This window comes from Mus musculus, chromosome 6 (genome assembly GCF_000001635.26).
Source record: "Mus musculus strain C57BL/6J chromosome 6, GRCm38.p6 C57BL/6J".
In the NCBI taxonomy this organism is placed as follows: domain Eukaryota; kingdom Metazoa; phylum Chordata; class Mammalia; order Rodentia; family Muridae; genus Mus; species Mus musculus.
Window position 1 is genome coordinate 115,252,927 of NC_000072.6, and position 16,492 is coordinate 115,269,418.

Below are 16,492 nucleotides of genomic sequence, written 5' to 3' on the forward strand. Positions count from 1 at the left end.
TGAAAAGAAAGGGCTCGGGAGAGAACGAAGTTAGAGAGAGGCAGGTGACAGGTCCAGGCTAATGTCAAGCTCAGGCCAAGAGTTGTCTCTTGGAGGGGCCTTAAAAGCATCAGCTCAGCCTTGTCACTTGGCAGATGTGAAGGCTGAGAGGCTCAGTACCATGAAGTGGCTGGCAGAAGATCAGTGGCCGAGAGAACTGGAATCTTCACCTGCTAGTGTGGCTTCCTACTCTCTCCCCACCATGCCATGGGTCTGTGCTACTTCTGCCTGCGTTTCGTTGCAGCTCAACACCCTGCCTTTGGAGGGTCCATGTTCCCTTAAATCTCACTCCTCTGATAAAACCGGGCTACTTTGGGAAAGCGTTTACTTTCTTAAGGATGTCTCCCAAGGGTAAACATGTCAAACCCTATGCCATCTCCTTCAAACTCTGAACTGGACAGAGATAGGCCTCAGCATACTAAGTCTGTGATGTTGGCAAGGAGTGAAGAGTGTGACAGAGGAAGAGGACAGGGTCAGCACCGGGAAGATGGCACTCGACGGGAGGAGGTCAGAGGTGCATGCTTCAAATGGACATTAAGGCACTCAAAGTGCATTTCCTAACACTTCTGGTTGGCTACAGTACAGTTTACAGACAGCAAAATTTACCCTTTCATGAATTAAAAAAAACAATAAAAAAGAACAAAAATCTTCTTAGCGGTGAGGGGTCTTGCCAGGGTTATCTAATGCAGAGAAAACAGAAATAGAGAGATGTAGTGCATCAGATGGGAAGCTCTGCTTCCAGCCTACTGTGTAACCTTGGGAACGCTGCTGTCATTCTATGGGTTCCATGTGTAAAACAAGTAGGGTGTACTAATTATTTTATTTCAATATTTTTATTAATTATCCAGGAATTTCATGCATTGTATTTTGACAAATTGACCAAAATTATTTTTTTTCAATTTGTGTAGATATATGTATGGATGTATGAGTTTGTATGTACCGTGTGCATGCAGGTGTCTGCAGAGGCCAGAGGTGTCAAATCCCCTGGAGCTGGAGTTATAGATGGTTCTGACACACCTGGTATAGGTGCTGAGAACTAAACCCAGGTACTGTCCAAGAGCTATAAGCTCTCTTAACTGTGGAGCTGTCTCTAGCTCCTACACTGATTCTTTACAGGATGTTCCCAAGGAAAGTACTTTAGGATTCCAAAGGGAAAAGACTTGCTGACCAGTCCATTTCTCCCTTTTTTCCTCTCAGCTTACGCTTCCTACGTTCCCTGTGGTGGTGAAGATTGGCCATGCTCACTCAGGCATGGGCAAGGTAAGGCAGGATGGCTGTGGTGGTCTGGGTTGAATCAAAGGGGGATTTTGGTCAGCAAGACCATTTGTAGACTATTCTTCCTATGTTAGTAGATTCCCCTCCAAGTCTCTTGACAGCCATGGGCTTTGCCTAATTATACAGTGAAGAATATAAGCAACCCAGTTGACCCCTTAGATCTTGTGCAACACCTTATGACCCAGGCTCTGGGAAGGGACTACACCCAATGGAACTGCTGGGGAGATGGGATGCTCTTGATTTGCCACTCTCAAAGCTATGTGATTGGCTTGGAGCCTCCATGTTCCTCTGACTTCTCAGTGATTGAATGTACATGTCCCCCCTCTTGTCTGCCTTACATTACCATTAGGTCAAAGTGGAAAATCACTACGACTTCCAGGACATTGCCAGTGTGGTGGCCCTCACCCAAACTTATGCCACGGCAGAACCCTTCATCGACGCCAAGTATGACATCCGAGTTCAGAAGATTGGCAACAACTACAAGGCCTACATGTGAGTGTGAGTGTGAGTGTGTGTGTGTGTGTGTGTGTGTGTGTGTGTGTGTGTGTGTGTGTGTGATTGTATATATGTGTGGGGTGGTGTTCAGCAGGTTCATTTGTCCCCAGCAACCTCAGTTAAACCTCATCAGATCCATAAATTAGTAGCAAGGAAAGGATGCCTCTAAGGCTTCTTAGCCTGAATTTTTGATAAGTCAGAGGTGCAGTCTGAGAAATAAGATTATAGCCAATTTCATTAGCCTCAACTTAGATTTTACTTTGTCTACCGACAGGAACAAAGACTTTAGACTACAGTAGTAGCAGTGTATGGGCCTTCTCAATAACGGTGGTCATAAGAATTCTTGAATCACACTGTCATATAGGTTATGACAAATGTCGGTAAAATCAACCTGCCTTACTCTTCTAACAAACAAGGCAGATGTTAAACCTACCACTACATTGTGTTCTCAGAAAGGCCTATTTTAATAGTTTTAAAAAAAATGGATTGTGCACCTTGTGACCCTATGTACTTCGTTTTATACATTACACACACTACACATTTCACACTACCAGAGGGATCTGTGTGCTTCACCAGACTGCAAGAGCACAGAAGCAGCTGAGGCCCTGATATAAACACCCAGCCTTGGAAATGCTGCCAAACACTGACAGCCTTGCTTTCCCACTAGTAGAGGCCTTCTCCACATAGCTGCATTCACAGGGGAAGGTGTAATGTCAGGGAGACGGAAGACTTCAGGGTTTGCCTGGCCTTCTGTCATACATACACATGTAAACAGTGTACAGCTCTAGTTTTAGATTAATCCTTGGCCTTTTAAAAAGTTGGTTAAGATGCGAAGTTTTCTTTACAGATAAGGAACCTTTTTAATACATAAATTTGATTTCTGCCACCCAAGACACATGAAGTTGCATGTCTTCCTGTCCCTCAGCCATGTCCCTTGTTCCCACTGTCCCCCTTCCCCTTCTTTTTGTCATTGATGGAGGGTGGGGAGTACTCCTTCCCTGCACTCCTTTCCATACCCGCTCCACACTTTAGTCTTTCCCACAAAGCATGCTCTTCTCTAGGATGCGTTTCTTGTGGGAGACTCATGAAATTGCTGTTTCTCACCTTGTGTGGCAGTAGGACACCCTTGACAGAAGCTGAAGCACGGTGGTGGGGTGTCTTTCTGATTTGGGAGGTTTGGATTTGGGTTGTGATCTCTCTGTGTGTCTCTCTCTTTGTCTTTGTTCCTCTCCATCTCTGTCTTTCTCTGTCTCTCTCGTGTGTGTGTGTGTGTGTGTGTGTGTGTGTGTATGTATGTGTGTATGTGTGTGTGTGTATGTATGTGTGTGTGTATGTGTGTATGTGTGTATATGTGTGTGTGTGTGTGTGTGTGTGTGTGTGTGTGTGTGTGTGTGTGTGCATACCTGCATAGGTATGGTGTTGGGGAACTGGGAAATTAATACGGGATCTTTCACATGCTAAACACATATACTATCCTAGGATCCACTACTAGTCTAGAATTTATTTTTTACCTTTGTCAACTAGATTCTTGCTCTCAAAACATTTTTAACTGTTTATCATTTTCCTGCTTCCAAAAAGGAATTAAGCACTACTTTAAAACTATGTAAAATTAAAGACAGCTGTTTGTTTGTTTTTAATTGGTTAAAAGATGAAATACTGCATATTTCTGGCCAGGAGAGACAGGCAGATCTCTGAGAAGAGGTGTGGGGGTTGATTCTAACAGATAAAAAGAGTAGCTAACTACAAAAGCTTTGGGTGACATTTTTTGTGTTTTTCTTTACAAGGGACCATTAGTGTTTTGAGGGATTGTTTATATTCCTGCTCCGAGCAGGATTGGACCTAGCAGAAGGTTAGGTGTGGCAGTCTTCCCCTGGAAATTCCCCAACAGCACTATTTGATGAAAAGGTGTTCCTCCCAGCCCACTATCAACAGAGGACTTTAAGCTGTTCTTGGGGCCTTTCATTCTTCGGCTCTCTGTCTCTGTCTCTGTCTCCCTTCTCTTGATAGAATGTCTCTGTGTAGCCCTAGCTGCCCTGGAATTCACTCTGTAGACCAGGCTAGTCTTGAACTCAGAGATCCACCGGCGTCTGCCTCCCGAATGCTGGGATTAAAGACGTGCGCCACTACACCATCATTACTTTTCATAATGAGCGTTCACAGTAATGGGTTTCATGGCATCATTTTTGTACATGCTTTGCTTTTGTTGAGCTTCCCCACCCCCACTCCAGGCCTCTGCCTCCCCCATCCCTCCTTCCAATATCCCCCCTCTACTTTTATAGCACATATATTCTACCTTTTTTTCTTTCCTTCCCATCCCAAGGTCCATTTTCCTCTTCCCGTGGCCCCCTTTCTAGTTTCATGACTTAAACCCCATATGCAAATATACACACATATAAATATTAGAATATAAACTCTCTCTATTAGAGAGAATGTGGTGTTTGAGTGAATCTGGGTTGCTTTGTTTAACATAATTTCTAGTTCCTGCATCCATTTTCCTGCAAATGTCATGATATCAGTTTTCTTTGTAGCTGAATAAAATTCCACTGTGTGTGCACCGTGTTTTCTTCATCCATTCACCTGTTCTATTTCCTGGCTGTTGAGGGTAGTGAAGTAGTAACAAGGATGTGCAGGTATCGCTGCCATAGGACTTAAAATACTTAGGGTGTGTGTGTGTGGGTGTGTGTGGGGGTGTGTGGGTGTATCCAGAGGTAGGAGAACTGGGCCACTCGATATTTCTAATTTTAGTTTGTGGAGAAACTTTCACACTGTGCACAGCGTGGTATCCATGTGGACATTAGACGATAACTTGCAGGGATCTGTTATCTCCTTCCACTGTGTGGGTTCTGGGGATCAAACTGAGGCTGTCAGGCTTGGTGCCAGTGCCTTACCCACTGAGCCGTCGTTTGGCCCCAGCAGCTGTTTTCATTCCACGCAATCACATTTCTCGGTTCTTAGGTTATTTCCTCCGCTGCTGGAGTCCTTTTCAGAAAGCTCTTCTTGCTTTCCCTCTAGCATTTCCAGGTTTTATACTAAGGTCTTTGGACCGTTTTAAATAGATTTCTGCTCACACGGAGAGACATACATCTAATAATTTCTTAGTGATTAACCAGCTTTCCATTACCATTTATCTAAGAAGATTTTTTTTTTTTTGGTGTATGTTTTTGGCACCTCATGGCTTTGTTTGTTTGTTAACTGCTATTGATCCATAGTATAATTGGATCCTTTGTTCTGTTCCATTGGTCTACACGTCTGTTTTTGTGCTAATACCATGTTGTCTTCATTCCTATGGCTCTGTAGAATACTTTGAGATCAGGCATTGTGTACCTCCAGCACTCTTCTTTCTGTGTAGTAGTTCTTTTGTTATCCAAGGTCTTTTCTGTTTCCTTATGAATAGTAGGATTGCTCTTTTCTACTGTGAGGAATGTTATTGGAATTTTGATAGGGTTGTATTGACTGTGTATACCACTTTTGATAATGTAACCATTTAACAATATTATCAACCTATGGCTATCAGAGGTCTTTCAATAGTCTAGTGTCTTCTTGAACACTTTTCTTCAGTGTCTCAAAGTTTTCACTGTAGAAGTCTCTCATGTTTCCTCATCAATTTTATTCCTAGGTATCTTATTTTAATTTATTTAAGCTGTTATAAATAAGATATTTATATATTTTGTCTAACTTCTTTCTTGCCAGGTTAATTATTAATAGACAGAGAAGCTGCTGATTTCTGTATGTTGACTTTGTATTCTGCAACTTTCCTGAAAATGCTTATCAGAATCTAAGAGTTTTCTGGTGGAGTCCATAGGGTCTTTCATGTATAGAACCAAGTAATCTGCAGACAGGAATAGACTGACTTCTTCCTGTCTTGTTTGTGTCCATCATATTTTGTTTGTGGCTTGTTTCAATGTTTTAGTTAAGAATTTGAGCACTCTGTTGACTGAGAGTGGAGAGAGTAGGCATCCTGTCTTACTCCAGATTGTAGGTGAAAAGCTCTCAGCTTTCCCCACTTAGAAAATGCTTGTGGTCTCTTAATGCTGAGGTGTCTTCCATTGGTCTCTCGTTTCTTCTGAATTTTACCATGTTGAACTTTATCGAATACCATCTCTGTGTCTATTGAGAGAGTCATGCATCTTCTGCCACTAAATCCACTTATATGGTACTTTAAAAAATTTTTATTTTTGTACAATGAACCAATGTTACATTTCTAGATTGAACCCAACTTGACCTTGATGTATCATTTTTGTATCTTTAAATTGTTTTATCACATGTGTGTGAACAAGTGTGTACAGTAGCACAACTGAGTATATGTATGTGTGTGCATGCCACAGTGTAGGCACAGAAGTCAGAGAACAAGTTGTGGGAGTTGGCTCTTTCCATATGGGACCTAGGACTCAAACTCAGGACATTAGTCTTCATGGCAGGCACTTTTGTCAGCTAAGCCATCTTGCCAGCCCCTCTTAATGTATTCTTGAATTTACTTTAGTATTTTATTGAGAATTTTTTCATCTAATATCTATCAGTGAAATAGGTCTAAAGTTTTCCCTTTTTTGTGTTCTTACCTGGTATGGCTATCTAGTTTTGTATAATAGAGAAAAATTTTAACAACCCTTTCCTTCCCATTTTTGTGAGTTTTGCAAGTATTGATTTCAGGTCTTTCTTAAAATTTTTATAGAATTCACCAGTGACTCCATCTGGTCCTTGTTTTTCTTTCTAATTATACTTAATTACTGCTTCAATCATGTTGCTTGTTATGAGTCTGTTTACAATATTTATATTTTTTTATTTAATTTTAGCTGGCCATATGTTCATTTAGAAATTTGTTCATTTTTCTAGATTTTTAGCTTTTTAGAGTAAAGATTTCAAAATATTCTCTAATGGTTCCTGGCTATCGTTAGAGCCTCTTGTCATGACCACCTTTTCATCTCTACTTTTGTTGTTTGAGGTCTTCTATTTCTTCTGCTTAGTGCTTTTCAAAAAGCCAAGTTTTAAATTTATGGTTCTATGTACTATTCTTTTAGTCTCTATTTTTAAAATTCCTACCCTAATCTTTGTTCTTCCCAGTTGCTACATTTTGGGTTTGACTCCTTGTTTTCTGGGGTCTTGAGGTACATCATCAGGCTATTTACTTGAGACCTAGCTAATGGTTTTTTGTCTGTTTGTTTGTAACATCAGGACTTTAGCTCCATGCATTTCTCTCAGCTCTCTTAGCTGTGTCTCTGAGCTTTTAGCAGCTGTGCTCTCATTTTCATTTGATTCTAGGAAGTCTTTAGTTTTTTCTATGATTGCTTCAGTGAGCCGATATTCATTCCAAAGTGCATTGTTCATTTGTCATGTAATTGTTGATTTCTCTTGCTTTTGATTTTTAGTTTTATTCCACTTTAGTCTGATAAGAAATAAGGAATTCTTTCATTTTTGTTTGTTTCTGTTAAGGATTGCTTTAGTGGCCTCTGTGGGCTTTATTTGAGAGGTTTCATGGGCTCTGAGAGTCGGAGTTATCTGCTGATGGACTATTCTGTAGATATCTGTTAAGTGCTATTGATCCATGGTACAATTTAGCTTTAGAGAATCTTGATTCATTTCTGAGCTGGGTAGTGGATATAGGAAAGGATAGCACACTGGAACCAACTTGGTTCCTATCACTAGCTAGGAACCAAAATACCTAGACTTTTAAAGATCTCGTATCTGTTTTGACTAAATATGCAGCCACAGACATAGTCTTCTGAGTCTTATTCTCCTTATCTGTAAAGCTGGACAACATTCTACCTTCAGTCCTAGGGGCTGGGGTGGGGTTAGTGAGGTGCACTTTGGAAAGCATTTCACGCTGTTCAAGTGTGAGGGTTATTGTCATTCCATTAGTTCATTCTGCATCGCTGTAAAGCTCTGAAAAACTGCCTGTGCTTGTGGGATTTTTAGTGTCTGGAATCAGTTCATCAGGGAGAAAATACCTGGAAGCTGGCACCAGCACCCTCCACATAGTGCTGAGTGCCAAAGACAGCGTGTACTGGCTCTGAGTGTCCATAGTAAAAGGGGATTTCTGTCCTCCCTCCTGATTGGGTTATCAACTGAAGGCTGATAACTTAAGCAATAAAAATAGCTCTCTTTACCTAAGCCTGTCTAGTTGGTCCTCCTGACAACCCTGTGTTCATAGACAAGACAGGGTCAGAGAGGTAGAGTGACCTGTAGGTCACCCAGCCAGTCAAGGGCAAATCCAGATCCAGAAATCTGGTCATCCACCTCCTACGCAGCCAGGACTAGTTGGTTCTATTTAAACTGTGAGGTGGTCGGATAGAACCACTTCATGAGTGAAGCACAACATGGCAAAAGTTGGTTCTTGGTATGTCAGTTATTTGATAGCTAAACAAGCCCAAAGGGGAAACTGACTCATCAGGGTCAAACTGCTACTATTGTAGAGACCCTCAGAGGGTAACCATTAAAAGAATGTCCAGGTAAAGATTGTGGGAGATACTCACGAGAGCTAGTGGGATTCTATTCATGAAGTGCTCCGAGTCAGTCCAAATTGTAGACAGGCTACTAGCTGTATAAGGCAGAGTACCCCAAAACTTTGACATAGTTGTGGGCAAGTTTTGGCTTTCAACTCGGCTCAAATAGCTAAGGAAAAAGTAGATCGAGGATTCCCAGTAAGGTATAGGTAGTTTTGTAGGGGTTTAAAATAGAGCAAGAGCCCCTTTGGTTGAATAAATTGGGACAGGCTCCATGGAGCCAGAGCTGTCTGAGATAGGCCTTTGTTGAGAGAATCACAGGCATCATAGGTGACTCTAGGCCCAACAAATAGACCCATTGGCTTCTCAGAGGAATTCTGGTAGGGGATGCAGGGGTGATCCGGTGATCTGCAGTTCTGGAATTCCTGTACTTTCCTGGTGTGGCTGACAGCCTGTCCTTTCCTGGTGGGGGCTTGTTTTAGGAGGACATCCATCTCAGGGAACTGGAAGACAAACACTGGCTCGGCGATGCTGGAGCAAATTGCCATGTCGGACCGGTGAGTAAGAGATCTTCATCCTTTCATATAGGAAGGCCTCTGCTGGTAAAGACGCATTAGAAATAAGCAACATCTGAAGGGAGGGAGGCTCTGTGTAGACAAGAAAAATAAAACACAGATGCTCTGACAGCCAGTAAACCAGATCAGACAGGGCCAAATCAAATGCTATTACAGAGATAAAGGTTATGTACCATGGAAGCTCCCATAAAGAAATAATAGCAAGGGCTGGAAGGCCTTCTGGACAAGGTGAGGTCTAAGTCTGGGCTTAGAAATACTGATAGGAGCTGGAGAGATGGCTCTGGGGTTAAGAGCACTGACTGCTCTTCCAGAGGTCCTAAGTTCAATTCCCAGCAACCACATGGTGGCTCCCAACCATCTGTGATGGGATCTGATGCTCTCTTCTGGTCTGTCTGAAGACAGCTACAGTATACTCATATAAGTAAAAGATTTATTTATAAAGGCCAGGTGGTGGTGGTGCACGCCTTTAATCTCAGCACTTGGGAGGCAGAGGCAGGTGGATTTCTGAGTTCGAGGCCAGCCTGGTCTACAAACTGAGTTCCAGGAAAGCCAGGGCTACACAGAGAAACCCTGTCTCAAAAAATAAAAATAAAGAAATACTGATAGATTCAGGGGAGGCACCATAAATAGGGACCAGACTTGGTGGAATAGAGGAAGGGGCAGATGAATGGAGGTGAGAGATGGGAAAGGTTGGGGCAAAAAGACCTTACCAAAAGTGTAGGTTTGATGGGAGCTTAATGTCTTAGACTCAGGACACCTTCCTATCCCCTCCAGGTACAAGCTCTGGGTAGATGCCTGCTCTGAAATGTTTGGTGGCCTGGACATCTGTGCAGTCAAAGCCGTGCATGGCAAAGATGGCAAAGACTACATTTTTGAGGTAAGTCTGTCCCAAAGAACAGATCAATATGTAGGGACACCCAGGCTGAGAGCAGAATCTTGGTTTAAACATTGTGTGAGCATCCCATACTACGTTTGGAGTCCTCCATGACGGTCCAAGATGGCAGATCTGCATAGCAAGCTTCCTCTCCAAATAGAGAGCTGTGGGCCAAACCACACAATGAGCAACAGATCGCACATCTAGGTCCTGGTCCCCAGCCTACCTTCTTATAGGAACATCGTAGTGACTGCATCATTTGTTTATTCTGAGAAAGCCATCTTTGAGAATTGTTCAGTGCAACGTACTCACTTTAGTAAGTGAGGAAATGGACCCTCTCTACTGTGAATGTGTGCTTATGGCCACAGGGTGAATCAGTGTCAACTTGGGCACCTGGATGCAGGTGGTTCTTTTTAACATCTCTTAGCCTTGGAGATACTGTACTCTGCCTGATCCCCTAAGCAAGCTTGGCTAACTTTCTTTTCTCCTGATAAAGAGAAAGCTATGGCAGTATGAACAGCACTCTGCCACCTCACAGAGCTCAATCTTCCTGGCTCTAAAGGAATTGGTGTTTCAGAATACCAGGATCAGGAGGCCAAAGTGGGCTTTAGATTCAAAATTCACTCCATGGCCTGCTTAGCGTGGAGCTTTCTCAATAACCATATCACCCTCTCTGGTAAGCCTGTTTATCCTCTGCAAATGAGAGTTGGACCCCAGAATCTTTGAGTCTTCTAAAGTGGACATTTCCTAAAGGACACATTGCCCCAGATACAGGAAGAATCAAGATGAGTGGCAAGCAGAGAAACTGTACTGGCCAGGAGCAAGGACAGGAGTCAGGCCGGTTAATGAGCATAGCGTGTTTGGAGACAGACTGAAATATCAAAGGATGAAAACTGCCTGCTCTTACGGCATTCCCTTCCTGCTCCTCTCCCTGTGAGATTTCAGCCCCAGGCCATGCCCTCTCCTTGATTTTCTTCTTCTTCTTCTTACTCCCAGTAGTTAGCATCTCAGAACCCTGGTCCAGGAGGAGAGAAAGGAAAGTGGTCATGGCAGATGTTTGCAGCAGAAACAAACGGTTCCTGTCTCTGCTGAGGAACACCATTCTAGCTAACCAATACACTTTGCTGACTTAAACTGTACTTGTTCCCACACTGCATAAGGGCCTTTACATTTCTAGACTTCTTCCTCACCTGGTCACATCTTCCATTAGGTCATGGACTGCAGCATGCCATTGATTGGGGAACACCAAGTGGAGGACAGACAACTCATCACTGATCTAGTCATCAGCAAGATGAACCAGCTATTGTCCAGGACTCCTGCCCTGTCTCCACAGAGACCTTTAACCACCCAACAGCCACAGGTAAGGAACTGCAAAGAGTCCCAGCAGTCATGAGCCTCTGCTCCAGACACTGTGACTGTAGGAGGAAGCAGAGGTCAGATACGTGCTGGGATCCACAGTTCTATCTCTTCCTTCTCTCTGGTTCCGTCCCCTCTGGGTTATCTTCAAGTATCCCCTTTAAAGCTCCCCTCCCTCGCCCTTCAGCAGTCTGCAGTATTAGCTTCAGAACCATGCAGAGACAGGGTAGTAGATCTTCACCCTGAACTCAAAGACTCCAGGGAGCTACGTCCCATTTCGCCTATGACTCAGGGTGTCTTGTTTTGAACTAGGGGATCTCTGTGGGACATCCAGGTGTGGGGTAGAATTTTTCTGAGTAGAAGAAGGGAAAAGTCAGTCCCCTCTTGTGGGGGGAGACTGACAGGTAAATTTAAATAGAAATCTCTTTTTGTTCCTGTGGGAGAGAAGTTGACTGTTCTCAGTTTGTGTGATACACGACTCCCATCAGTCAGGTTCAGCTTTACTGGAAAATCTACATAAACCTCTGTAGAACATTAGGCTCAGGAGCTCTGTAACAATCCAAAGGATAGATAAGACCTCAGACTTGAAGTTCTGAGTCCATGAGGGAGATATCTCATTTTTCATAAATATCTCCATGATTCTCTCCACTAAGCTTTTATATATTAGGGTAGTAGGAATGTTAACAGTGAATCAAAGAACTGAGTCTTAGTGAACTTTCCCCGTAAACATCTGTGTGACTTTGTGAGGAATCACTTTCCTTTAATGAAGCGTAGGTTTTGCCATTTTTGTTAGAATTCTCTTAGAAACTTATCCTTCAAAATTTAACTTGAAAGAGTTATAGGGATAGAAATAGAAATAGAATAGTGTAGAGTGTCCATTTTGAAATGAACATCAAGTGTGAATTGTAAACCTGAATCTGTTGGCTTTCTGACCTTGGAAAAGGTTCATAGCAACAGTTAAGATAAGGTAACCATGGCCCATATCCCTAGAGTTTTATGAGAATTAAGAGAAAAAGAAAAAGCCCTCAGATAAGGCAGAACAACATGAAGCACCGGGAAGGACGCATAGGCAAGAAGTACGGTCTGGATTTGGATCCCACAGTCTGAGGCTTGGAGAAGCATTGGCATGTTGTGTGGAGATGAGCGAGTACCATCCAAGACTGCACTGCACTCACGAGCAAGCCAGCAGCCTTCTAGAAATCCCTCAGTGAGAACGAATAAAGGGCTGAAAGTTTATACCTGGCAGGGAAAATCAGGCTGGGTTATTTAGGGTAGAGGCTAATTACCCTAAACACTTGAGCATTGCAGAATTGTAGATAGAAACATTGATATTCAGGGGAATGAACCTGAATTGCCAAAAGATTTGTTATTTTTAGTCAGTAGTATATATACCTTTTAAGGTAGGTAAAAACATGATGTACAATAAATATTTTCACCAAACTTTTCACCCAAATTGATTAAATTGAAATAATGTGGCAGTTGATAAGTTAAGCCCCTTTCTGGGTCTGTTTATTCCTCTCTTGTGGGCAATCCAATCTAAGTATCTTTTGTGCTCTAAAATTTTCTCTGGAGCCAGGCCCAGTGGCATATGCCTTTAATCACAGCAATGGAGAGGCAGAGGCAGGCAGATCTCTGCTAGTATATAAATTGAATGCCAGACCAACCAGATCTCTACAGTGAGACATAAATAATTTGGGGGGAAGGAGTGGAATATTTCCATCCTCATCGATTGTACAGAAAATGGGAGCTTCTGGGTGACAGAGGTTGGCTCTCACTCTCTGGGATGTCCAAGTTGAGGGTGGCATTGTGCAGTGTCACACCATCTATTACTGCTGGTGAGCATTTCCCTTTTTCTGACATCTGGCTCTGGCAAATTACTTAGTGGTTAAATTTTATAATTTTGTAAATGTAATGAAATCAAGATGTTTGTGTCCCAGTATTCCTTCCAGATCCTAGAATGCCTCTGTAAATAGTTAATGATAACCAGTTAATCACATTGCAGGCTTAATTTCAGCACAGGAACCCTAAGGGGACAACACCCAAATCATATCCAAACCATAATATTCCCCCTTTTAAAAACAAACAATAAGTATTTTCAGTGTAAGCATCTCAGCAGAGCACACTGGCAACCAGGATACTCCCCTGTTATGACACACCCTCCCTCCCAGCCTCTCCAGACTGTTTCCTCACTTGTAAAATGGAGTTAAATGGGTGATTTCTGGATCCCATCCAATACCAGGGTCACCTGCAGTTGGCCAGACCACAAAGTCTGAGGGCATAGTCCTGCACAATGTCTCACTAAGGCCTAGTTAACTTTAATAGAGGACATTACGCAGTAAGACCATCTTCCCTTCTGACATCAACTGAAAGTTCTGGAATTCTAATAGAACTCTGCAGGCATCCAGGAACTCACTGAAAATTATACTCACAGTCACTGCATGTTGTGGAAAACAATTCTGATCAAAACCAAGCCACAGGAAAATGCATAGTGAAGAATCTGAGAAGGTCTAAAAGCAAGCTTCTGTTGCCCCTGGAGTATATCTCTTTCCCTGCATCCATTGGTAATATCTCAGGGATATCACCAATCAGAAGGGTCACCTGAGCGTCACTGTTCAGAGTCATTGCTGGGAATTCATTACCTAAGCCTAACTGATCCGATTGAGCTATCCACACATCCCTCCCACCCTAGATGGCAAACTGATACATGCGGTCTAAGGGGTCCACTGTGAATCACACAGTTCTTGCTTTTCCACCAACACCCTTTGCCTAAATTTCCCCAGGCTGTTTACATAGGTTCTCACTTACCTTTCGCCCACGTGCCCTCTTACATTTTGTGTTCCTGTCGTAGCAATGCCGATCTCAATGGCCTATGCCTCTCTTGTAGCCTCTCCCTAAAATGATTTCCCTCTTTTGTTTTTGGCACGGCTCACTGTTTTGGTAAAGAAACTTTCACCACAGTATAACTAACATTCTTCAATCATCCAAAGATGCCGCCTGCTCAGCAGCTGCTGCCTCTCCTCCTGGAGTTGTGGTTTTCTACTTTCTATCAGGAGAGATTGTTCTTCCCTCTTTGTTTGTTCTTCACTCCTGCCAGGATGCAAGCTCTTTGTAAACAGGAATCTGCTCATCATTTCATCTAAAGGGCTTAGAAAGCATCCAGAATCTAGCAGCCACTGACTATAGTCACACAGGGCTCTCCAGGTGGGATCTCATGTGACTTCATCAGTACAGTGCAGGCCTAGACAAACTAAGAGGCCATCACTAGGCGATGTGATTTCATGAGCCCACCAGCATATATGTGGCCAATCATTGACCTAAATATTGTTATGCAGCACATGACTGAACATCACAGGTGCTCTAAAAAAGGTGGTTGAGAGCAGTTTGCCCAAGTTGCACTCTGTTGTCTGTAGAAAAGGTAAACTACAATAACAAATATAAATCTAATTTTAATACCTCTGCATTTAGGAATAGTTTACCTTTGTCATTTATAATGACCTGTTACTGAATTCCTATCCTAACTTGCTTTTCTTATGCTACCTCTGCCCCTGTAGGTGACACAGAACATGACTGATGATGTGTCCCCATTTGTAATCAGCACCTTTGATGGCCCTCTCATCCTATTTGGGATTAATGTCAGGATCCTAAGGGACCCTTGGTAGCATGCAAACAGAAGAGCTATAAATCAAGAATCATTGCCTGGGTCCCAGCCTACATGTCACATCTCCTGCCAAACCCCTGCATGTGTCATGTATGCCACTCCTCACCCAAGCCACTCTTGTTAGCTTCATTTGTGACCATGCAACCACAGGCTGAATGAGAAAGAACTTACAGCTTGAATCACATAGCCCCATGATTTGCTCTTTGCCCAGTAATATAGAAGAGGACCAGGACAGAACTGTGACTTGGAAAACATAAGCTAGCTAACCACTGTGCATCCTCCCAAGAGTCAGGGAGGCATTGACCACATCACCAAAAGCAGAGCGAGCGGTCAACAACAAAGCTCCATTTGGCTGTCAATGACTAGGTCTCAGCCTGGCTGGAATATTAACCTCCAGGCTGTCCCATGCAATGAAACCTCTACAGTGGTATGCTGTTCTCAGGGTGGCAGTGACACCTTGTGGCCAATGATTGCAGAGCCTCTGTGGTTCATACTTAGCCTTTTGCCTGGTACCCCTGCTGTCCCATCCCCCAAACATACTCAGTCATTTAGAGTAGAAACTTGCTTACTGCTTCCATCTCTAGGGCTTAGGAAAAACCTAGTACCCAGGACCACTGACTATGTCAAGAACAGCTTGACAATTGAGAAACCCCTGAGAAGTGTGAGATGAATCACCAGGATCTGAGACAGGCCTGAAGCTGGGGCTGCGGAGAGCTGGAGCTGCTTCCTAGACTCCCACCTTCAGGTGGCCAGAATTTCAGGTGCTGATTCAGTGAATCTGGTCCTGGTCTTTCTCTGGCACCCCATTGTTATATATTTTACCAGCTCCCTGTTTGGCTTGTGGATGAGGTCCATAGAGACCAAGTTTAAGACCAGGCCTTGGGAAGCATTGACCTGCATTGATGTGCATCTGGGAAAAAGTGAAGCTCGCTCTCTCTCTCTCACTGCCTGAACTGATCAGAAAACACACTGAATGTTGCTTCTAGTCCAAGGGTGGTAATATAACAGGATGGATTCCAACTGAGAGGAGAGGCCAGGATGTTGGGGCTTGTGGCTCATCTACTTTATGGACAAAAGTAAGAGAGCTGTGGCAACAGAGGATGTAGTTCAGCTGGCAGAGTACTTGTATACCACGACTCAAGCGTGCGTGCCTTGGGATCAGTCTCCAGCATAGGCATAAGCCAGGTGTGGTGGCTCCCTTGTAATCTCAGCCTTCTTTCGGTGGAGATATATGAATCAAAAGCTCTGGGTCATCCTTCACTATACAGCAGATTTGATGTTAGCTTAGTATACATGGACCTCTGTCTCAGACCAAACAACATAAGCTAAAGGAGCTTCAGTTGACTACCAGCTGTTTCCAGAAGGCTATGACTCAATGTCTTTAGCTTTCTGATGCCGTCACGGATTAGAAATGGTCCCAGAGGCAAATCTGCTGGAAGACAGGCTTTGACCTTGTATTAAGGAATCAACTCGCCGATACTGAGAGCAGCAACTGCTGCTCGGGACCATGTGACTGTCACATTAATGTTCAGATTTCAGCAGGATAAGCTACTTACTGGGTGGGGAGGTGGTGACAGGATGGGTGGGGGCTGATGAGGCAAGTAGCTCTCAGAACCTTCCAGAACTAGAGTACTGTGCTCCAGGCTGAGTGTAACCACCAGACCTGGGAGAGGTAGTGGGAAAAACTTAGAATAAAAGGACTGGGGTGGGAGGTGTTGGAGCAATGGCTCAGTGCTTAGGAGCACTGGCTGCTCTGGCAGAGGGCCCCCTCTAGTTCCTAGCT

The 16,492-nt window shown here is 43.4% G+C and overlaps 1 protein-coding gene across 3 annotated transcripts in view; it reads left to right on the forward strand.

The window, feature by feature from the left end:
- Nucleotides 1-16,492, forward strand: part of Syn2 (synapsin II) — a 147,725-nt gene that overhangs the window by 118,025 nt on the left and 13,208 nt on the right. For all 3 annotated transcript variants that reach the window (NM_001111015.1, NM_013681.3, NM_001326560.1), the window contains 5 exons: nt 1,237-1,299; nt 1,664-1,806; nt 8,729-8,803; nt 9,596-9,698; nt 10,906-11,055. In NM_001111015.1, coding sequence (NP_001104485.1) covers nt 1,237-1,299; nt 1,664-1,806; nt 8,729-8,803; nt 9,596-9,698; nt 10,906-11,055 — 534 coding nt within the window. The remainder of the gene's footprint in view (nt 1-1,236; nt 1,300-1,663; nt 1,807-8,728; nt 8,804-9,595; nt 9,699-10,905; nt 11,056-16,492) is intronic.